Genomic DNA, 23,062 nt, shown 5'->3' with positions numbered 1-23,062 from the left:
CCTCCCCGACCCGGTCACCTCACAGCAGAGAAGATTCCTAAGTTATAGAACTTTAAAAGGCTTCTGTCTCTTATTCCTGTTGTATTCTTTCGCTGTTCCACTTTTAAATCCAAAATATTTGTGCTCTTCCCACCTGTTAGCTTTGCTCAGCGTCTCCGACAAGACCAGCCTGGTGGAATTTGCAAAGAGTCTGAATGCCCTTGGCCTGGGTTTAATTGCCTCTGGAGGAACAGCCAAATCCCTGAGAGATGCTGGCTTGCCCGTCAGGTACAGATGCTTTCCTATACATCTCCACCAAAAATGCTCATTTGGGTCCTGAGGTTGCTTAAATTGTTTTCTCCATTTGTGAGCAAAAATGGTTGAAAACTGGTCTGAAAGCAAGCCTTCCCTTCCCGCAAAAAACCTGCCCCAAAGCAAACTTCAGAACCTTCTTGGCCAGAAGTTGGTTGACTGAGGCCGAAGAGTGTTCCTGTGCGGGAACAGAGGGATGTCAGGAGCATTGTGTTGGAGGTGATGCCTTGTCTGCCTTGAGCCAGCTTTTTTCCTGTGAGACAATCAGGTGTCGTGAAATTCATAATCTGACCTCTTCAGAGCCGGGTGAAAGCTGATCTTCACCTGGTCCTGAGACAGGACTGACATGTGTCAGGAATATGTTGAAGCTCACTGGAGATTATTTGTCACAAATAGTTTTCCCAGAATGATGATCAGCTTTTTCAGATAAAGCCTTTAAGTGTTGCGCATCTGCTGTTTGAGAAGGGGCACGTACAGTCACCGGTTGCTTTGGCCCATGATACTGCAGAAATTTGTTTTAGTTTCATCTGTGCTGCCATTAAAAAACAGCTCCAGCCAAATAAAAATTATTTCCAGTGCAGTGATGAAAAAATCTGGCAATTATTTGGCAGGACAGGTGACTGTGACTCTTTCGTTACTTCGGTAAATGCAATGGCAGGCCCCTGGGACACATCAGCATGAATACACACCACTCCCGGAGCTCCCTGTCCTTGCTGTTATCTAGCACTTGGTCATGTCTCTCCAGCTTCTTTGCTTGGCTGCGCTATCAGTGAAGCCTAAAGCAAAGGATGGTCACATTTGCCTTTCCCTCTCCAGTTTATTGTTCCTTTACCATCATAATCTGTCACAGGGAGTGGTGAAACTTTTAATTAATGTTTTTGGCTAAGCTGGGAAAAGAGTACTGAGGTATTGTGTCTTCTGAGCATGGTCCTCCGTTCTCTCTGTAAACCATGTTGACTTAGGGTTTGCTTATCTTGGTTGTTTCAGTGTATTTGAGAAATAACTACTGCTTAGTTGAGTGTAACCCATGAAGTTTATTTCCATTCATGAGAAAAGCAGTTTTTGCCCCATTGGCACAGTGGGTTTTGTAATGCAATTTATACTGTTTGTTTGTTTGTTTTGGGTCACTTGTTAGAAAGCAGTGTCCTTTCTGTCTTCTGTCACGTGTAGTTTTTGCATAAGATATAGATCAACATCTTGTGAAGAGTGAGAGTGCATTAAACCAACGTTTTGGCTGTTTCTACTAATCCTTCTGTACCTAGCAGCGTTTTGCTAACTAGTTGACAGATGCCGACCATAATAAAAACAGTCAGATCTGTCTTAATGTAGAATGTCTCGTCTCAGAACTACTTCCCAGCCTTCCGTAAGAAGGATGTATCATAGTCTGTCACTCAGCACAGGTTTTTCCTAGCAGTTTATGGTAATACACCCTCCATATGTTGTGTTCTTATTGAGATACAAGATACTGAAGTTTAGAGGAATCATGCATGTGTTTCGTCTCTAAACTCCTCCTGTCTTTGATGGAAAGGTGGTGATTTTTTTTGACAGATGGACCAAAAGAAAGCTAGGTTTATTTCCCCTCCTTGCTGCCTTCAAAACTCCTAGGTTTTAAATGTCCTTCCAGTAAAACTAACATTGCTAGTAGATCTGAATTACTACCCTGATGGGAATAATAAACATTCAACCTATAGATAAAGTCAGTATGGCACATCTATTATCATGCTATGTTTTCTCATTGAGCAGAGATGTTTCGGACCTGACAGGGTTCCCTGAGATGTTAGGTGGGCGTGTGAAAACTCTTCATCCTGCAGTCCATGCTGGTATGTTTCTGCTAATATATTTTCAGTCTAAAAGAGAAATCTGTGGGTGGTGAGGGTGGGAAGAAGGGGTTGACAGATGTCGTCTTTTTTTAAGGATTGTGTGGAAGAACTGAGTAATGAGAACAGATTTGCTCTAGCAGCAGCAGGAGAGGTGAAAAGCAGAGGGTGGAGGAAGCACATGGTGGCTGAATTACTTCTTCTGTTGCTAAGCTGGCATCTGTGCAATTAGCAGAGCTTTTCCTCCACAGGGCTACAAGTAACATGGCTTCTCTGTAATTGCCTTTGCACATTCTTTGCAGAGTCAGTTTGAGACCTGTTCAGGCAGAGAGCTCCATTGAATTTAACCTTTGGATGGATGTGGTGTGCAGCATAAGGAACGTGACAGCATAGTCTTTAGTGGGTGATTTCTGCATGCTTGAATATTCCCTGGGTCCTCTTCAGCAAGGAAGATGTTTGATAATTGGTCAGTCTGCACATTAACCCATCTGCTTTTTCATCTCCTGTTACTTTGTTTGAGATCCCTTGAATCGAACCTGTTGCCCATCATACCTGAGGGCTGGAGACAACCTCCTCTGGTGACCTTGAACCCAGGACTGTGCTGTTGCGTACCCTGTGCCAGCCAGTCACCTGCCCGTTTCTCCAAGTTCCTAGTCCAAAGCCACCCACCCACGCTGCTCGGCAAGAGGCACAGCCTCTCTTGCTTCTGTTGTTTCATAGACTTTGTGTGCTGTTGGCTGATGAGCAGCAGGTGCCCTTTTTCTCTCCATGAACTTCTTAATGACAGTTTTGGTCTTATAAGGGTAGCAACTGAATGCTTATAAAGTACATTTTTTGAGGTTGCTGTTCAGCACTTGGAATGCCCTAGGATTTAGCTTTGGGAAAAAAAACCCCGACTGTGTTAGTATGGAATTTGAACAGCCAAAGAGTCAGTAAAATGGAATAAAGGTAGAGGAGTAGGGGCTGAGAACAAGAATCGGAAAGTTTATGATGGAAAGTCTCTGAGGAAAAGCACGGTCTGAAGGAAGATGTTGAATTAAAAGATTGTTGGTGATTTAATTCTTTATTAAAAAAGATGTACTGTTTTTTGTAACTAGGCATCTTGGCTCGCAATATTCCGGAAGATAATGCTGATATGAACAAACAGGATTTCAGTCTTGTAAGGTAAATGTTGGGGGACATGATGCAATTCATCAGTTATCAAAAATGAACAATGGAGACTAGTCAACACCAGTGAATGGGAGCAGTAGGGATTGTAACATCTGCACACCAGAAGATCTGCAATCTCCTTCCTTTTCCTCATCACAAGATACTGTGTTTTAAAAACACAATTTGCTACAGATCTTCATCACTTGTAGTAAGAGAAAACTAAACCAACAAAGGTATATTGTGGTTTCCACAGGGAAAAGGGGTTTTTATTTCTTCTGGTTGTCTGGGAATTTTGACACTTTGCATTTAGTCAATGTTGGACCACACTACACGTCTTGCAAAATTGAAATCAGTGATTTTGAAGCTGGTACATTTCCCTTCAATTTGGCTCTGGGTGTCTGGTCAGATGACAATTCCTGATTTTGAAATACTTAGTAAATATACCCTTTGATATTTGCATAATGTTTACTGAGTTTCAACACATAAATAAAGAGCAGACATGAAAAGTGGGTCCGGAACATGCAGCATTTGTACAGACAGAAAAAACACAGATAACAGACAGAAAACTTACTTTTTGAGAGCCATCACGGGAGCAAGTGAGCTGCAGCCAGAAATTGAAGCTAACACAGTTTGTGCACTAACATAGCAAAGATTATTTTTTTTTTCGTCAGAATGTATTCACTCAGTACACTTACACAAGGCAGTTTGCGACTATGTTTAACTAATTGGTTTTAACATCTAACTAGTGATTGTGAGTAACGAGTCCTATGTGAACAGGTAGCTCCTGGTTTAGAAATGAATGGCTGAATTGAATACAGTAAATTGTAGGTATAGCCAGGTTGAGAGGTATAGTTTGACTGTGGTGATTGGGCCGGGATGCATCTTAGCTTTTAAAATTACTTTTAAAAACCGGTGTGCCTAGGGTGGATGGATTTCTAGACTGAATTTGAAAACCTGAAATTTAAAACCACAGGAATCCTCATAGATGGCAGTGGTGGCTCTTCAGAGTACGCTGCATATTAAAGCAGGCTGTGCTGAATTGCAGAGGGAGTAGCATGCCTTTACATCAGTGACTTAATGCACTTGCATCTGCAGTAGTAATTTGGATTTGGGTTGTCTTACATAAAGCAGAAGGAGCTGATCCTCAGCAGGAGTGTCTTTGCATAGTTGCATAAAATTTACATGCCCAAGTCAAGGTAGGAAACCTAGATATTTATTGTCTTGATTTCCACAGATAAAAGCATAAGTAGTGTTAAAGTCCACAGATTCCTGATGGTTTGCAACCATTCCGGAGCATGAATGGATTGGGGAGGAGGGGGCATTAGAAATAGAACAGACCGTAAAGGACATCGTAGGAAATTTAGAGACATAGGGGTTCTGAAAACCATACTGGAAGCTGATCATCCCTTCCGGTTGAGCTCATCGCACAACGTGGAAACAAAGGAGAGTAAAAGTTGGACACAAATGTATGCGTTACAGCAATTCGCTGCCAATACTGGGCACGCATTGGAGTTTGATACCTTCATATATTCAGATCGAAAGAGTAAATTAATTCTCTTGGATTAAAAACGTTGTTTGTGAAGGTCAAAACAGATACCTCCTTTTGCTGCTGTTCATGGGGCACTGGTAGGATGGGACAGGGCAAGTTATTACTTCATGCTTTCTGGAATACAGACTGTGGCTTCTTCCAGATCAGATCAAAGAAACTAATTCCAGCGAGACGCAGTCTTGCCTTGAGAGGGGTGAGTCAGTTCTCCCCTCTGCTTTCATGTGCTACATGAGGCATTACAGGACCCAGGCTGTGCACTCAGGTTTTGTATGCTGTTGGTATTTTAAAAGTCCAGAAGGCGATACAGAGGTCATTTTCTGCTCTTGGAAAGGTTGTGGAAAATTAGATTGATTGTACTTTGTTTGCGGTGGACCTTGCCCTGAGTGCTTACTCTCCTAGGAAAGTTGGTGGATGCCTATTTTCAGTATTGCTGAGAGCCCACTTTGAAGTCCTTTGAAATGGCTCAAGTTGTGCACCAACATCACTAAACATTTAAATACAGGCCCATGTATTTAAAGAAACTCTTCCTTTAAACTAGCTTCTCTAAATTGTGGTTCTATCTGCTGTAACGTTTAATGCACAGAGTTCAGTTAAATTTCATAATGCATCGTACCATCACTTGGCCTTTGGCTGAACACCGCTATCTCTTAAGTCTTTTGGAGAAAGAAGCCTTGGCTGCAGGAATCTATGTTGGTCCCTGATCTGAGAGACAGGACCGTAAAAACACTGGTGGTATCTCGTACTTGCCAAGCCTTGACTGGCCTTTTTATTTCTTGCTGAATAACCCTGCTTTTCCCCTCGATTCTCAGAGTTGTAGTGTGTAACCTCTACCCCTTTGTGAAGACCGTATCTTCTCCGGATGTAACTGTACAAGAGGCAGTGGAAAAGATTGATATTGGTAAGTTAAAGGGAGAGCAAATCTGTTTTCCAGGCAGACTTCATGGTTTCTGGTCTCTTACTGGTCTCAGTTCTTTCCTTTTTTGTTTGGTGGCCTTGCACACCCATAAAGGAAGTCTCCTAAAAATGCTCAGGAGTTGCAAGGAGCAGACTGAAAGCATAGTTGGGTAAACCTCGTTGCTTTTAGGCAGACTTATAATTAAAATGGCAAGTGGCTGTTGTAATGGGCTGGCAAGCCATGCTGCATAGGTGGGCAAGTCATGCGCTGCCCAAAAGAAGGGGCCTGATGTACTGTAGAAGGCTGTGCTAGGAAAGGCCAGGTGGAGCGTGCTTCCTACTGAAACGCGGAGAGCAGGTTAAACCTTTTTTGCACTCGCTGGCAGTGTAATAAAAATAAAAACCGTAAGCTTTGGAGAGAGAAAGCTGAACTACTGAAAGTGCTCAGGGGGTTGCTGAAAACTTCACTGCAGGAAGCCCTTACAAGGAAAGGGGTTGGTCTGCATACATGAGAGAGTAGTTAGGACTCGAGTTTGGAAGCATGCATGCCTGTATCGTCAGCAGTTTTGCTCTTTCTTCTAGTTATTAACCCCAAAAGGTGTTCTGCTCCTTTACTGCAGCATCTCTGCTTGGCAGCTTGTGAACAGTACAGGCACAGTTTTGTGCCATGAGGTTGGATTGGGATTGAATTTTCTTGCAGTAGTTTAGTCCAAATGATGCCCAGCAGAGCTCTCTATTAAATGTTTTATAGAGTAATACTCACTCTGCATGTAACAGTGCCAGCCTCTACTTTTCCTTTGCAACGGCCTATATCTTGTATGATTTAAAGTGTTGTAATAGCTGTGTGGAGTCAGATTTAAGGGGGAAGCGTGGCATTTTATCTCACACAGAGGACCTGGGCAGGATTCATTAATATTTGCAGAGAGATTTGGGAACCTGTGTTGCTTGGCAGCGTAGAAGTAAATCTTCCCATAGACCCTTGCCCAGCCCAGTGTTGCGGAGGATGGCGCTTAAGCGATCTGTGGAGACAGCCATCCTCTTCAGGATGTGGCTGTGCTGCTTGAAGGTATTCTTGCCCCGGTTGTTCATCGCAGCCCGTGACCTCTTTCCTTGCCACTGCAGCTCTACCTGTATCTGCAAAGGCCAATCAGCGTGCACTTGATCACCAGCCTTGTGCAGTTTGAAGAGGGCTCTTAAGTCCCTTCTCCTTGCTGGAGAGAGGAGGGCATGTTCATCTGGCACAAATGATCGAAGCCCTTCTTGGCTTCAGATGTGAGCCTTGCTTATGCCGTGTTCAGGAGAGAAGTGCTTCATGCCTCCATCCTTCTCTTGCAGGAGGAGTTGCCTTGCTGCGGGCAGCTGCCAAGAACCACGCTCGCGTGACAGTTGTGTGTGACCCTGCAGACTACTCTGCAGTAGCTAAAGAGATGGCAACATCAAGGGACAAAGACACTTCTGTGGAAACCAGGCGTCACCTTGCACTGAAGGTTGGTCGTGTTTGCTTGCGATGAAGGGCTAGGCCAGACTCATTTGCCTTTCATTCATTCTCCTCTTGAAACCAAATCCTTTGTAAGTTGATGTTTGTAAGTTGACAGGTGTCCCCCATTCTGTCCCCAGGCTTTCACCCACACTGCTCAGTACGATGCGGCCATCTCTGACTACTTTAGGAAAGAGTACAGCAAGGGAGTGTCCCAGCTGCCCCTCAGGTACGGCATGAATCCTCACCAGAGTCCTGCGCAGCTCTACACGATGAGATCCAAACTCCCCCTGACAGGTGAGGCCTTAGGCTGTGCTGGCCAAAAGGGAGCTCTGGGATGGCTAGGAAAGGAAGTGGTTGGGCAAGTCTGCCGATTTGTCTTTAAAACTGAAATACCATCCTGTACCATAGTCCAAAGGATGGCCAGCGGTGCCTTAACAGCTACTTTATTACTGAGTGGTGCTACCTTTGCAACTAAAAGGTTGAGATGCGTGAGACAGAAAAGCTTGTCTGCTGACCCCCTCAAGACTTACTGTAGCTCCGTGTTCTCAGTTGGTGTGGGATTGCGTGTCCACACTGAAGACACTTTGAGAAGACTCCACCTTCTGCTTAACGTCAGACCCAGATTTTGCAAGGGAAAACTTCGCCATCCTTTTAAGATGCTTTGCTCCTTCCCATTTTCCTTATTTAGTATCTTTCCAATCTTTTTGTGTCACCATTTACTCTGTCTAGAAACCAAGCTGTTCTTCTCTAGGTTTGAATGAGTTTTGTTCTTTTTTTCTTTGATTTTGAGCAAAGGTTTATTACCTTAGTTTTCTAGAATGCTACTTCTGCTAATGGTGGCAGAGGGAAGGGATGCTAGCCTCACTTGCAAGAGTTTGGGACAGGTCTGGTGTGCCTCTGCCGTTTTACAGGGTGTGCCACTCATCACTGCATTGTTGCAGAGAGGGAAACCCCTGTTTTGGAGAGAAAGAAAGTCTGGCTACTCTCCTTCTTGAGATTGCTTTCAATGTTGGTGAAAACGAGCTCTGCCTTGTGTGCAGGCATTGCCCTATTGAATAGACAATGAAGCTTTGTGTTGCAGTATTTCTCAATTTCAGCTCTGGGACCTCTCAGGAAGCTTTGCTGTTCCTGGGCTGGAAGTTGATTTGCTTGCAAGTCTGCCTCCCAGTATGGCAGCAGAGCAGCGCTGTGTTTGCTTGTCCTGGCGGTGGGCTGTTGCTGGAACGATCTTTTCCTCCTGTCTCCTGAAATGCTCACAGTTCTGCCATGTCAGTCTGAGCAGTTCTTGCAGGGCCAGAGCAAAAGGTTTTGAGAGCAGACTTTTAAACGGCCTTTACTCTCGGCATGGACTTCTGATGAAAAGACCAGATTAAACATTTTACTAAAATCTTGCCCTAAATTTTGTGGCTGTGAGTGGCTCTGTTGACAGGAGCTAGAGACAACGTGCTTAAAGTTTGGCTAGTGCTGTAGTACTGTGTTGAATCGGAGACATAGTCACTATATGAAATAAATTTAATAGATTCCTAAAGAAATCTACCTGCTAGGGAGCAGGGGATGTGCTTTTTGTGTTCTTCCCTGGCAACTCTGCCTACGCACCTTGGTCAAAATGAAGCTCTGGTAGGCTCCCTCAGAAAGAGGTAGCTCTTGATCCAAGTGGCTGCCGGTTGAACTCAAAGAACGTAAGGGGAATGTTCTCTTTTAGTTCCCCTTTCACAGGAGGGGAGGTGCATGGGGACAGCATGTGTCTTGCTCCAAGGTCACATCAGCAGTTTCTGGTAGGGAAGAGAATTGTATTTGCATTTCCTGAGTTTCAAGCCTGTGCATTCCTCTCAAGTCACTGCAGCTTTTCAGGGCACTTAACCAGTTGCTGAGGAGCCAGTGCCATGAAACAAGAACAGTTTGTAGTGATCTCAGTTGTTGGTGGGAGAAATCTCTTCTGCTTGCTCTCCAGATGCTGGGGAGAGGGGTCTGCCTGCTTTAATGTGTCTGCGTGCTATATTTGCAGTGGTGAATGGCTCTCCGGGATTCATCAACCTGTGTGATGCTCTCAATGCCTGGCAGCTGGTGAAGGAACTCAAGCAGGCATTTTTTTTTTTCAAACACGTCAGTCCTGCAGGTGGGTGGCTCCTCGTTGCCATGCTATTCTCTTGGAATGGGCTATGACTTTTGGCAGGCCCTGTCAGTGGTGTATCTGTGTCCCTTACCATGGCAGCCTGCGGAGGTCCCAGGGGCAGGGACCAGTGAGAGGTTCTGGTTTGAGTGCCCTGGCATGTATTTCCCACCAGGTGCTGCTGTTGGAATACCTCTTAGCGAAGAGGAGGCGCAAGTCTGCATGGTGCACGACTTCCACAAGACCTTAACGCCCTTAGCGTCTGCCTATGCACGAAGCAGAGGTGAGAAGCCCAGGAGTAAACTAGCATGTCCAAAGAGCTGAGCTTAATTGTCAGCACCTGAGCAGCATGCTTAGCACTTGGCAGACTCTTCCCTTTGCACTGTGCTCCTCCTCTCTAGGGTTTTTCTCCGTAAGGATCTGACAGACTGACTAATGAACTGACTGCCTATCAAAAATTGTTCTCCAAGTGAGCTGTCACCATTCAAAGAGACCTTGTATATTGTTTCAAAGAATCTAAAACCATTTTGGATTCTGTTCCTTGATGTATATAGAAGACCTGTAGAGATTTGTTTTTTGTTTTGGGTTTTTTTAATTTAAATGTATGTACACACACATACATAAATCTGTGGGATTTGGGCTAAAGGATCTGGATAAGCAGCTGTGCTGGTAGCACACTCAGCTTTCCACTGCCGATGGGGTGCTCAGGAATACTTAACTTGAGTGGAAATGTTTCTGCTGGTATTCGGTGGGTAGTTTTTTAATGCTTTTGTACTGCAGAGCTCACAAAAAAGCTAAAAATAAGTAAATAAAAATAACTTCCTCTGCTTAGCTGAGACACTTTGCTAATTCTCTCATTTTCCATGGCATTCCTAGAAAATCTGCACAGATTACAGGAAACAAAGCGAACTTGATAAGGGGCACATTGGCTTGAGTTCATTTTTCAGCACCTTTGCATGTTGCCCTCAGAAAACCATTGCATGATTGGTAGAAAAATAAACCTTTAGAATGGCAGGGTCAGAAGAATTGCCTTTGTGAAGGAGTAGAGCATCCGTGATGGGAGCTGAGTCCACCTTAGCTATGCCATTAAATACAGAGAATATTTATTTTTTAAAAAAAAAAATAAATATGCTTTTAGCTACATTTCTGGGTCTGGTTTCTTGCAGGAAAAGCCAGATGGGAGCATAGGCATCTAAAAGCTTTTCTCTTTTTTCCAACCGTCTCCCATCTGAAATCTTTCTGTATGATCTTTGCCTCTCCTTGTCCTCTTGCCACCATGGCTACAGCAGAGCTGCTTGCTGTAATGGAGGTAGCCGTTACAGAATTAGAGCTTTGACAAATGCAGTGAACAAGAAAGAATATCTGAACTGTGGGAAAACGTAAAGGTGCACGTGTTTGAGGTAGGATGTTTCATCCTTATTGCTCTTATGTGGCCTATTTTTTTTTTGCTGTGCTATTAAATTAGTAGCTTTCATAGAAATTGACTGGATTGTAAGAGCAAAGACTTTTCTTTGTATTATGCTCTAGTTTGATAAGTTACTAAAAATTTTGGATTTTGCAGGTGCCGATCGGATGTCGTCTTTTGGTGACTTCATTGCCCTGTCTGATATCTGTGATGTGGCTACTGCCAAGATTATTTCCAGAGAGGTTAGTTAAACAGCAGCAAATAATTCGAGTGTAAAAAGGAGAATCACACGAGATGGAGTCATTGGTTTGTAACAGCCATTCTGTTTGAATTTGACCCACTTTACTGAAGACTATTTATTGGTCCATTTGTGTAATCTGGTATCTGGAATGCAGAATTTACACCTATCTTTTGATGCATTTTTCTTCTTACCGTTTAAAACCTGGCCCTGTGCGAGAGCCTGTGAAATAGCAGTGCTTGAAATGCTGCTCTCCAAGAGATGATTGCAAACCTCTGCCTCAGAGTAGGCCTCCAGAAATGAACCCTGATTACAAGTATCCGGTTGAACGGCTGTAATCAGAACAGTAGAAGTCCGGGGAGCTGCTGGCCAGCCTCTGGCCCAGGGCAGGAATGTGGATGTAGATTGCTACCTGCCACTTGATAGATGCTATGTGTAGGTTCAGCCACTTTCCAGGCTGCACTTTCTACTTGGCTGGATTCATCCGTAGCTGACTGCGTTGCACAAGTCACTAGTTTAAACAGAGTTAAACAACTGGGAGTTAATGCTTTACCAAACACCTTCATCCCGTTATATGTTGCTTACAATTTTTCTGAGAGGAGGAAAGCACAACACAAAGGGCTGTCTTGTATGTTGGAGACTTCTTTTCGATTGAGTGAAAGAGCACATTTGACTTGTTTGTGAGGCTAACGTTTCGTGTGCTATTACTTAAAAACAAAGAAAAACCCACCCACGTAGGATGAGAATGTGAAAGGTATATATCACTTCATGGCACTGATGAATGTAAACTCTTCTTCTGGGTTTCAATGCTGTTAACAGCCCTTTTGCCAGTATTTTTGTCTCATCAGGAGTGTCACTGTTGAAATAAGGATTATTTTGTTTTTGAGCTGTTGCCCTCTGGAGAGGGGATATTAGTTATTAGTTCCATTCTGCTTAAAGTGACGGTGGGGTACTTTTTACTAACTCCTGCCGAAAGCTTATAGCTTTCTGTCCTTTCCAGGACAGAAACCAATGTTGTAATAGTACATATGGTATGGTACATATAGACCCTGAGAGGTGTGCCTTCAATGCCTTGCTGGAAATGGCAGGTGGAGCTTTCAAGATTAGCACCTTCCCCTGCCCAAACATGGAAGCTGAAATCTGTGTGTGTTGCAGGTATCTGATGGTGTGGTAGCGCCTGGCTTTGAGGAAGAAGCTCTCAAAATCCTTGCCAAAAAGAAGAATGGTGGTTACTGTGTCCTCCAGGTTTGTACTTCTGCTCCGCTATAACCCTCTGCTCTTCCCATGCCCACTTCTCACAGTTGTTAGTGTCCAAATAGCTGGGGGGCTGATCCAGGCCCCCCTACAGTGCAGGGAGGTGTTTCCGCTGGGTCTGTGGGGATTCCTGTATGAGCTGGAATTCCACCAGGAGTGTTCTGGTCACATTTAGCTTATAGTCCTAGATGCGAGTATTTTTATAATGCCTTCCTTGGGTTTCAAAGTGACGTGGATTTAAAGTAATTAAATCTACAAACCAGCAAGAGTACTTCAAAGAAACAGAATTCCCGTGCTTTCTTTCCCCTCTTTGCCAGCTTTCCTCTCACTTTTACTGAATTGGTTTCCACCCTGAGTTATTTATATCTAAGATATAGTGCCTCAATGGTGGTGTGAGGCTCGACAGCGAGAAGAATGTGTAGTGTATGACTGGGGGAAGCCTTGGCTGGTCGTGTGGTATTTGGAGGGGCAGTCTTTCGTACAGTCAGTGATGAAAATAGCAGCACAGACAGAGTTTGGACCTGGGACGATGCACCTTTACATGCTGCAACCAGGACGCTTGTTGAGCAATATTAATGTAGGGTGGTCAAGTCAATGTCAGGTTGCCTTCCTATTTCCTGCAGTGGTTACTGAGACTTCAAAATCACCCAGTTTTGGTGAACAGGACTAACAGATTACAGAATGCTGTCAGAGCAGCTGAATAGGTCCTATTTCTGCCTGACTCTGAGACAAAGGAGCAGAGAACTTTGCTATAACATTACAAAAATAAAATCTAAGGCTTAGCTGAAGTTGCAGTTGTAGCGTTACTACCAGGGGAGCTGTAGAAGATGGCTCCAGAGCTTCAGGCAAGAAGGAATGAAATTGCAGACAATCTTGGCAGCTGGTTACCTCCTGAATTCAATTAGCTTTGCAAGGATGAGGTCATATTGGTTAAGCCTGTATCTTCAGGGCCTGTCTGCAGAGGGATGCTATGGAAAGTTGATCTGAACAAATTTAAATGGATTAGGGAAACCACATAAAGCATGTGCACGCTCCTATTTAGAGATGGTAGCCTTAGTCCAGTTTACTTCATGTCTCAGTAACCTGACCTGGGGCTACCAGTTCTAAATAAGTTCTAAATTCTAAATAAGCCCATCCATGAGTAGACCTGAATGCAGTTTGACAGTTCCATTTAACTTTACCCCTTACACTGGTGTAAATTAACTGTGCCACATGCTTTTTTGGAGATGTGGCAATAGTCGCATTCAGTGTTTTCTTTAATGTCAAAGAGGGTTGGGAGTTGTACCTGGAGGCATGTATGAAGCAACTCAAAATATTTCTGCCTTTCTGTGGAAGACTGGAAGACTGTAGATTTTTGAGGACATTTGTGTATAAGCATCTGTACTGCATTACCTCTCTTTGTCCTGTAAATGTCACCTCGTGCTGCTTAGACTGTGTTGCCTCAGTTAATTCTAATTACCTCTGATGATTTGACATTGCTTTCTATAAACAGTTCACTTCTTTTGGATTCTTTAGATAATGTCTTTTAACCTAAGCTGTTAGTGGATGTTGGCTTTGAATTGGTCTGAGTGTTTTATTGGCCTATCCTTTGGCTTTTAGATGGATCCCCATTATGAGCCAGATGACAATGAGGTTCGAACCCTCTATGGATTGCATCTCATGCAGAAGAGGAACAATGCAGTCATCGACCGGTCATTGTTCAAGAACATCGTTACAAAGAATAAAAACGTAAGTGTCGGAAGCGAGCTTAAAGACTGGTGGAATGAACTGGTGTGCTTTCATCAAGGAAGTCGTCGCTCTTCTATTTTAATGAGATTTAACTGGCTTTTAACAAAACAATGCTACAAACTTTCTGGACCAGATATACTTGGGTAAATCAGGGTAGTTTGCCTTTGTTTTAATTCCTTGCATAAATAAGAGGAGCTGAACCTTGCCCTTTATTTCTGACTATCAAAATATTTGTATTTCTTATAAATTAGAAGCTACCATGTGTGATTTCTTACGGTGAGACAGCCATGTGCTAAGGATCCATTGTGATCTCATTCTGACTCGCTGTTTACTTGTCCCTTTTGTGTACAGTGTGTTGTATAAACTCTGGCCTTGCTGGTATTGCTCATCATTTAGAGTTCACATCATCTGAAAGTTATCAGTGATTTCTTTGTCTCTGATCTTGTTCTCATTAAAAAACAGATGTTAATGAGCGCATGATTAGTCATGGGCTCAGAAGCAAGTTCAGACATTGAGGTAATAAAAATAATTTTAATAAATTAGTAATGGAACGAACTTAAAAATAAAACTTAATGCAGATATTGGGAGTTATTACATTGTTGTGGTCCTGTGTGTACTTAAGCACGTGCTTAGCTTTTTGCCTGTGAGCACATCTGACGACAGTGAGCAAATACAGAAGGCTTTGCAGGCTTAAGGCCAGTGACAGAGCCCTCTTGACCCGGTAAGATTGAGTCTCATCCCTATGAGCTATGAGATTAGCTGCCAAACCAATCATTTACAGGTTTAAATCTAAACCACGTTTGCTGGTAATCGACCAAACCAGGATATTTTTAGTTACCTTGTTTTCCCTCTCTACGATACTGTACTTGTGATGGCCTTGGGGGTTTGCAGATCACTAGCCAGTTGGCTAGTCATGGTTGTTAGGATGGGCTGTTGACAATGGTGTTTTGTTTCAGCTGCCTGAGTCTGCTGTCCGAGACCTGATTGTTGCCAGCATCGCTGTCAAATACACCCAGTCCAATTCGGTTTGCTACGCCAAGGATGGGCAGGTAACCAAATTGGGCAGCTCTGTGGAGCGTGCTTTCGCAGCCAAGCTGGACAGAGAATCCTTTGGTCAAGCTTGAGTTTTAAAATCATGGAGTGTACAGGAAGCTGTTGAACAGGTGAACAGCCCAAGACAGTGCCATGCAGAACAGTAGCTAAACATTTGTTTCTCAAGAGGCTGCTTCAAAACCTTGGTGTAATTTTTTCATGGTAATGATAGGGTTGGAAAAGCTCTTACGTGCTTCTGCAAGTTTGGCCTTGAGTCATTTCTTTCTAACTACTCTGTCCTTTTATGTCACTTTTTGAGGGCATGTACATATGTTGTAGTCTGTATGGAGCCTTAGGAAATAACAGTAGTTTTCACAGCTGGATTCTGGCTGTCCAAATGGTTCTTAGTTTTGTTTTCACTTTCTATATAAGAAAGATGTGATGTGCTTTCTTTTTTCCCCTTTGGGGCATTAGAAATCTTCTGTTCTCCCTGAATTTTTTTTTCTTTTAAAAGCTTATGATGGATGTTGGGATTTACAGGGGCATTATCAAATGTGTAGTTGTGATATGAATCTTGAATTTTAAAAAAAACGCAAACAACTTTCCAAGTTATCACTAGGTGTTCAGCTTAAGTCAGTTATCCAAAAGTTGTAAATGTATTAAAAATTGTATTTTTGCCCAGCAGGTCATTCTCATAATGCTATTGTTGAGCTGGTTCTCTGCTCTCCATGGTAACTTTTCCATAGGCCTGGATTATTTAAAAAAAAAAAAAAAACACAGAAGAAAAAGACAAAGAATGCTTTTGATCTTGAGCTTTAGAACATCATAAATCAGCAAAAAGGATCAAACAGTGTACCCTACAGGTACAGACTGTGAATGAACTGCAATGCTGTCCTTTTTGCGTTGCTACTCATCTGCGTTTGTCAGATTGTTGTTACAGCCTGAAAACATTGCAGAGCTGTCTGTCTTTACTTTCTCACAGTACTTTCTGGGGTCATGTGCTGTATGGTTCTTGAAAACATGTCTCTGGAGATGTGGCATTTTTCTTTTATTCAGCCCTTTTTTTTTTTTTTTTTCCCTTGCTTTTAAATGGTTCTCTGTACTCAAGAGTGTTAGTTCTCGTAGCCCCAGAACAAAGGTGTCACTATCTTTGCTCCTTTTCCCTTATTACAGCAGCAATTTCCCCAGTGCTTTTGCAAGTCTGGACTTAACGTGGTGCTGCAGATGTTTCTGAAATGTGTGTGGTAATGCATGTACCATATGGAAGGGAAAAGGCATGAGGGAGGAGTGGAAAGCAGTGCGGGCAGGCAGGGATTTAACTAGCTGGGCTTCGGTGTTGTTTTGCATATTTGCAGGCATATATTTTAATCAAAGACAAATGTGTGTTGTCTTGGTTTGTATATGTGACAGAGAAGGCCAAGATCAGAGGTCTGTGTACTGCACTGAGGAACAAGTGACTTTTTTAACAGTGAAGGTCAGCAGCCATTACAATCATTTACTCAAGAAGGTGGTGAATCTGTGTTGGGGTCTCCAAATCAAAGCTTAACGACTTCCTTAAGAGACTCGTTACAGTCCAAATGCAGAAACAGCCTTAGGTAGTGATGGAGGAGCTCGGATAGGAGCTCCTTTCTGGTTTTAAAACCTCTAAAAGCTTCCTGAGACTATTAAGTATTGAGACCATTGTTCTTAAGGTAGGGATGGGGAAAGAAATAAGGTCCGCTGAAAACCAATTGTACTAAGATCGTGGTTAGCTTAGATTCTTCGTGGTGGCGCTGTGCAGAACTAACTACTGGTCATGTCACCTACCAAGACAAAACATCAGATGTGTACAGGAATATTTGGGTGCAAACCCCAAAAAATAGTACAAATCAAGAACCAGGGATGGAAAGTAACTTCTGGCTTGTTACACTTAAAATGCTTTTCCAGGATCTGACTTGGTTTGGGGTACATGAGCCAAGCCTGGGAAGACGGCCTTTCTTTCCCTTCCATTACTTTTGGTTTTCCAGGGGTTATTTCAGCCTCGCAGCATCCCTGTGGCCTCACAAAACTCTTGTGTGTCAGACATCCAGAACGTTTTCGACAGCTTGGCTTCCTTGGGTTCGTGAGCGGATTGACCACTCCAGCAAGGGCTGGTGCTTGTGTTAGTAAGTTCTAGGGAAGCATAGAACGGGAGGAAGCATTTCTGGACCTGACTGTCACTTAATTTGCAGGAAACCAGCTGCCACTAATTGCAATAAACGCTTTCTGACTTTCAGTGCCTGCAAAGCCAGTTGGTAACATGTTGATTTACCCTTTCTTTAATGATACCATCACATTTTAAATCAGCAATTTCAAATTATCCTACTGTGCAGAGAATAAAGAAAGAAAATAAACCAAACCTGTTAGTTTACCTTACTGTTTTCCGCCAATGGTGCAGACATTTGTCAGTGACTTTGTTGTTTGTTTGTTTTCCCAATTGTGAAGAAGCCCTTTATTTGATTTTTATAATTCCAAATGTAGTTAGGGTTTCTGTTTTCACTCATTATTCAGGGTAAATCTGAGTAAATCCAGGCCAGTCTGGATCATTTTGAAAGGATCCTTTGGGCATTATCCATCTCATCCACTCTGTGCTTTTGGAGAGTATTCCAGTTAAGGGGCATGTTTGGCTCTCCTGCGAGCCAAAGTGTTTTGGTCAAGTAGTTCTCAATTTTCACCCAAGCTTTTTTTTTTTAAGTAATTTTTCTACTCACGCTGTATTACTGTCTCCTTTCACTCCTCACACTTAATAGGCTTTGCTTAAGCACTTTTTGATTCCCAGGAGATTAAACTCTGAAAGAAACATAATTAATTTTTGTGTAGAAAATAGGCAGAAAATAGAGGGAGAAGGATTCCTTTGTTGTGGGTTCTGAGGTTCCAGCCGTGTTTTCGTATGGGACAAAGTCAACACTTGAGGAAGGGAGAGGTGACGTATAGGAGGAAGAAGTTTTGCTTCACGCAAAGTGAAAAAGGTGGAGAATAGGTACATTCAGACAGGCCAGTGTAAGAGAGGTTCAGATACGAGTCTGTAGTTTGCATTAAGCAGAGGCTCAACCTTCTGATTTCTCTTCTTTAGACCAGAAATTCTGGGCTAGACTGAAGAAGTCTTCCCCAGCAGTGTTACATCAAAACACATTTTTGTACAAAAATGGATTTTGCTTTCCCTGGATCAGCATTTTCCAGTGAAGTGCATCTTACTAGCATGTTCTTCCCAGGCTGTAACTCTGACCTTCCTTCTAGAACAATGTCGGCCCATCAGAAGGAGGCACAGCGAAGCAGCTTTGATATTCTCTTGCCTGTTAAGCTGTTATAAAAACAGTTCCGTGTGTTGCAGGTAATCTCTCTGTAGATTTGGGGATGCCTGTGAAGAGTTTATAGGATACATCACTTTAACTGAAGTACCAAGTTCCTGCCATTTCGGAGTGGCTGAATACGAGCCAAAGATCGGCTATGCATCTTTGGATAAAATTTAGGTCACAAAAATGTACGATATTTTGAGTAACTCAGAGAGAAAAGGAAAGCACTCTTTTTGAGAAGGGTGCTTGCGTGCTGAGCGGTCGGAGAGCTTTATTTCTAATGTGTGCTCATGAAGGAGCCGTGCATGTTTGGTGCTGCACTGGCCTGGAAACACTTTCTGCAGTGCAGTTGCCTGTGCTGGCTGAAGGCCAGGGCTTGCAGCAGGCTGGCCAGTTCCATCACAGGAGCGCAAGGCCACAGCTCACAAGTACCTGATGAAGATGAGGCACCATTCCGGCTGGGAAGGGGCCCATGACATTGCACTTCTGGCACATGACATCACATTTTTTTTAGAAACTTGGGAATGTTGCATGGTATTTTGGCCCCTGCTACCAGCAGTCTGTCCAGTACTCTCCACCATCTGCGTCCCCAGCTAAAAATTTCTGCCTTTAGCCTAGCCTGGCTTGCTAGACCCACTCTTAAGAGCTGAGTGACCGTTAATGGTGTGCAGTGTATGACAATTTTAAGCCCTCTCCTTTGTCCGGGGAGAGAGGATAAGCCTCTGTGGAAGAGACGATATACCTACGTGCAGCTGGCGTTGAGCTCCCTGGAGATGCAGGGTCCCCTGCGAGTTTGAAGGTTAAACAGGGTGGAATGAGAGCAGAGGTTGGACATCAGGAGGGTTTGGCGGGGGGGAAGGGGAAAGGTGTCACTAAGCCATGAGAAATTTGGCATCTGTTTAGTAATTATGATATTACTAATATCCTTGTGGGTTTATTAAGCACTGATGACTTCTGTTACAGCTGAGCAGATGATATTAGAGCCGAAGTCTTTCATTTGCTCCTTGGGGGAATAGTATCCAGCAGCATATTTTATGGTTCTGGTAAGAGGTGAAGTCACTGTGCCTTGATGAATGAAAAGACAAATGATTCATTCCTTTGAGGGCAGCCTTTGACTTATAGCTTTACCATCTGTTTCACTCTGAGCTGGAAACTCTGAGGCATTGGCCAGAACCACTAGCCTCAATATGGTGTCCCTGGAGCAGTCCCCCATGTGAACAGTCTGGTGAACAGTTCAGCTGTGGCTTCATGGGAGGAGGAAATTATGGGAGAGAGACTTGTTTTCTGTCAGATCTCTGGTTTGAAATGGCAAGAGCTCTCTTTTGGAAAGCAGGACCCACAGCTCTGAAAGCTGTGGAGAAAAGTTACCAGCCATGGTGGCTACGTCTGGCCTTTGTGTGCCTGGCATACTGTCATGGCAGAGGCAAAGCTGAGGGACAGCAGACAGTCCGGAGCCCAAGAGACCTCAGCTCGGTCCCTTGTGTTTGCCAGTTGTGAGTGCAGGCAGACCGTGTCTGCTGGGGAGGTCCTGCCCGTGTCCAGTAACCCAGAGGTCTCCAGCCACGTTCAGTTGTCGGTGGCGTCAGCACCGAAGAGTTGCCTTTGTCTCCAGGGCGAGTTTGCACCAGCCCACGCGGGATGCAGGAGCTTGTTTGCGTTGTGCATTGAACTGTGGCAAATGGCTTGTGGAGTTACCTGCTCACCGGATTCCAAAGAGTCTCTACATATTTTAATCTATAATGTACCTGAAAAAGTCGACAGGGGTTGAATGTGTCTGATGCAAACTCCAAAGAAAGTGGTCCGATAAAAGCAAACGGAAACTGAGCGAATACTGTATTTTCATAGCAGCTTCCTCGAGGGGAAAAAACAATAAATCAGCATTTGGATTTTGCTTCTGGAAGCACTAGGTCTGTTTGATATTGAGCACAAGTGCTATTAAATAAGGTTAGGAGCGGCTATTTTAAAAATCCTGGACTCTCTGGCAGATGGCAGAGTAGGAAATGTGTTGGTAGCTCCAGGGCCTTGACAGTTCATGCGATGTAATGGTCCTGCTGACCAGCCTCCCTGATTGAGCTGTGGATTTACTTTCTCATCAGCCCTGACGGACAACCTGCCCTGTAATCCACAGCCTATCACAGTTGATCTGTTTAAGATGGGTATCCCTGGCCCACCAGGAAAGATGAGGGTGTTCGGGTGACCCGGGCTCAGACTTTAATCCTCTGACCAAAGTGCCCTTTTCAAGAACAGCCTGCCATCTCTTAGCAGTTGCGTTTGTTTCTACAACCAACAGGGTTTTCTCTTGCTTTAAACAAAAGCCATAATTGTATCACTCTCCTGAGGTGAACAGTTTGACTGTGACGGCTGGGGCTGTGTTATTTCGAAGGATGAAAGAAGGTAGTGTCCTCAGAGTGCCTGTCAGCTCAGCGGAGCGGTGGAAGTTGGCAGCTCAGAGAGCTGACCCTGTTGCCACTTTACAGGATAGGAGACGCAGGTATTTTGAAAGTTTTCCTGGCTAATTATCTACAGTCTTTCTCTGTGTCAGCGAGGAGCAGCTAATTTGTGTGAGGTCTTTCCTAATTGCTTGGCTGGAATGCAGCTCTTGATTGCTATCTCCGTGCAGCCAGGTGTGATTGTGCTTCGTATCTATGTGCTTTAGGTCATCGGTATTGGAGCTGGCCAGCAGTCCCGGATCCACTGCACGCGTCTGGCTGGTGACAAGGCAAACAACTGGTGGCTCCGGCACCACCCACGCGTGCTCTCCATGAAGTTCAAAGCGGGTGTGAAGAGAGCAGAGATCTCCAACGCCATTGATCAGTATGTCACGGGGACCATTGGTGAGGTAAGGGCTGGCCGAGAGGTTTCCTTAGAGGGTCCAGCTTCTGGAAAACAAAGTCCTTACGTCATACTTAAGCCTGGCTTGAGTTTTGTGTGGGAATGTCAGTACTAGATGATCTCAGCGAGCTGGGGGATCAAATGGCCAGGGCCCAGGACGATGACTTCCCCAAGGTCATTTAATGGCCCAGCGGCAAAGTGTCCTGATTTGCCCCTCCAATACTGCACCACCGCTCCAGGTGCTGGAACCCACCCTGCGCTTTGGTGTGTGGTTGGTTTCATCTGATCGTTCCCCCTGCAGCATCAAGGAAGGGTTAAAGCTAAAGGGGGTGTTTTAACTCTCACTGCCCTCTCAGGGCAGCTGGCCTTCCCTTCGCACACGCTGCTGTTGGCTTGGGTGGCGTTTTGGATCCTCGGAATCCCCCTGACCTCCCTGTTACGAGCAATAGTGGGACAAGAAAATAGTATGTCCTTTTTAAGTATCAAAAGCCAGGAGCTGGATTGGGGACCTCATGAATCATCTCTGTGAGCAGTTGCTTGTTTAAGGGGGGTAAGAACTGGAGCAGTTGCTGATTCAGAAGGTGAATCATAAACCAAGCTGCTGTTTGTCATATGTTAAGTCATCTACCAGATCCCCGTTGCGTGTGCTGGCGTTCACACAGAGCAGCATAGTTGCAGGCAGGCCAAGCGGAGCATCTTGGCATTAAAGGAGGGGTAGAAGGAATCCCTCAAGCCCTGGGGTGAGGAGCAGGAAGAGAGGGAGTTAAAAGGGTGCAAAAAGAGCCGATGGTGGTAACGTGTTCCCACCACCACTTAGGATTTTAAAATCCCTGGAAGGAAGCTCCCAGCAGCAGAGCTGTGGGAGCAGAACGCCCAGCTGAGCTGGGTGTCAGAGGGATGTCGTCATCACTCATCCTTACGTGCTTCTGGTAGGGGACTGCCAGGAGCCCGTGCTTCGGGGCTGAGCTGGCTCTTTCTCTTCTCACAGGATGAAGAGCTGGTGAAATGGCAGGCGATGTTTGAAGAGGTGCCTGCGCAGCTAACGGAAGCGGAGAAGAAGCAGTGGATTGCCAAGCTGACTGCTGTCTCCCTCAGCTCCGATGCCTTCTTCCCTTTTAGGGATAACGTCGACAGAGCTAAACGGGTAAGGTCATGGCAGGGCCAGGGTGTTGGGGTGACTCCAAGGAAATGTCTGCTCAGCCTTTTCATTTGAATTTTGGGCAGATGGCTGAGGAATGTCTCTGCTCTCCACTGCTGGCTAGAAGAGCGCATCCTGGGAAGGATGTTCCTCGTGGTTGCTGGTCTCACATGGATAGTAATTATCCAGCCATTGCTCAGTTTGTTGATTTGGGATGAACAGAGGATTAGTTTATTTAACTGTTTAAGAATATCAAGACAACGCCTGTTGCTTCCAGAGGAACCATTTTACAGCTATTTCTGAGCTGTGGAGAGAACTGACCGCTCACACGAGGAACTCCCCTGTCAGTGGCTTTGGGCAGTAGAAGCCTTTGTTTGACGATTAGCGTGGTGGGATGTGGATGAAGGACTGGGGCTGCCAGCTCCTCTTCAGGGGGATTTTGGTTTTCCATCCTCTAATCCTTTCACTTATCTCTGTCTTTTGTTCAGAGCGGGGTACAGTTCATCGCTGCCCCATCTGGCTCGGCTGCCGACGACGTTGTGATCGAAGCTTGCAATGAGCTGGGGATAACTCTCATTCACACCAATCTTCGGCTGTTTCATCACTGAGTTTGCCGTGGGCTGTTGTGGTCCCTCTTTGGTCACAGTCTCACCAGCAGCAGTGACTGGAATATCACCAGCTTAATTGAGAGGCACCCGCAGTGTATGCTTAGCAAGTGTTTGTAAGATCTGTAAATGAGATCTTTCCCTGTGTTGAAAGTGAATGAAGGTGCAAGAAGTTGGCCTCCAGGGTAGAAAATTAAGTCTGTTTTGCGAATAAACATACGGTTCTTAG

At 44.4% G+C, this 23,062-nt stretch overlaps 1 protein-coding gene across 1 annotated transcript; it reads left to right on the top strand.

Moving 5' to 3' along the window:
- Positions 1-140: 140 nt before the first annotated feature.
- Positions 141-23,061, top strand: ATIC (5-aminoimidazole-4-carboxamide ribonucleotide formyltransferase/IMP cyclohydrolase; the record flags this gene model as incomplete). The annotated part of the gene is made up of 15 exons (XM_009702649.1): positions 141-267; positions 2,035-2,111; positions 3,206-3,272; positions 5,616-5,704; positions 7,036-7,187; positions 7,318-7,474; positions 9,186-9,296; positions 9,466-9,573; positions 10,852-10,937; positions 12,089-12,178; positions 13,787-13,915; positions 14,872-14,964; positions 20,915-21,097; positions 22,079-22,234; positions 22,717-23,061. Coding segments are annotated over 15 exons (1,745 nt in total), but the record flags the coding sequence as incomplete, so codon positions are not given.
- Between the last annotated feature and the right edge of the window lies 1 nt (position 23,062).

The sequence above is a fragment of the Cariama cristata genome, unplaced genomic scaffold (assembly GCF_000690535.1).
Source record: "Cariama cristata isolate BGI_N322 unplaced genomic scaffold, ASM69053v1 scaffold20080, whole genome shotgun sequence".
Taxonomy (NCBI): domain Eukaryota; kingdom Metazoa; phylum Chordata; class Aves; order Cariamiformes; family Cariamidae; genus Cariama; species Cariama cristata.
The sequence above is the reverse complement of the archived record's forward strand: the minus strand, read 5'-3'. Positions and strand labels throughout refer to the sequence as shown.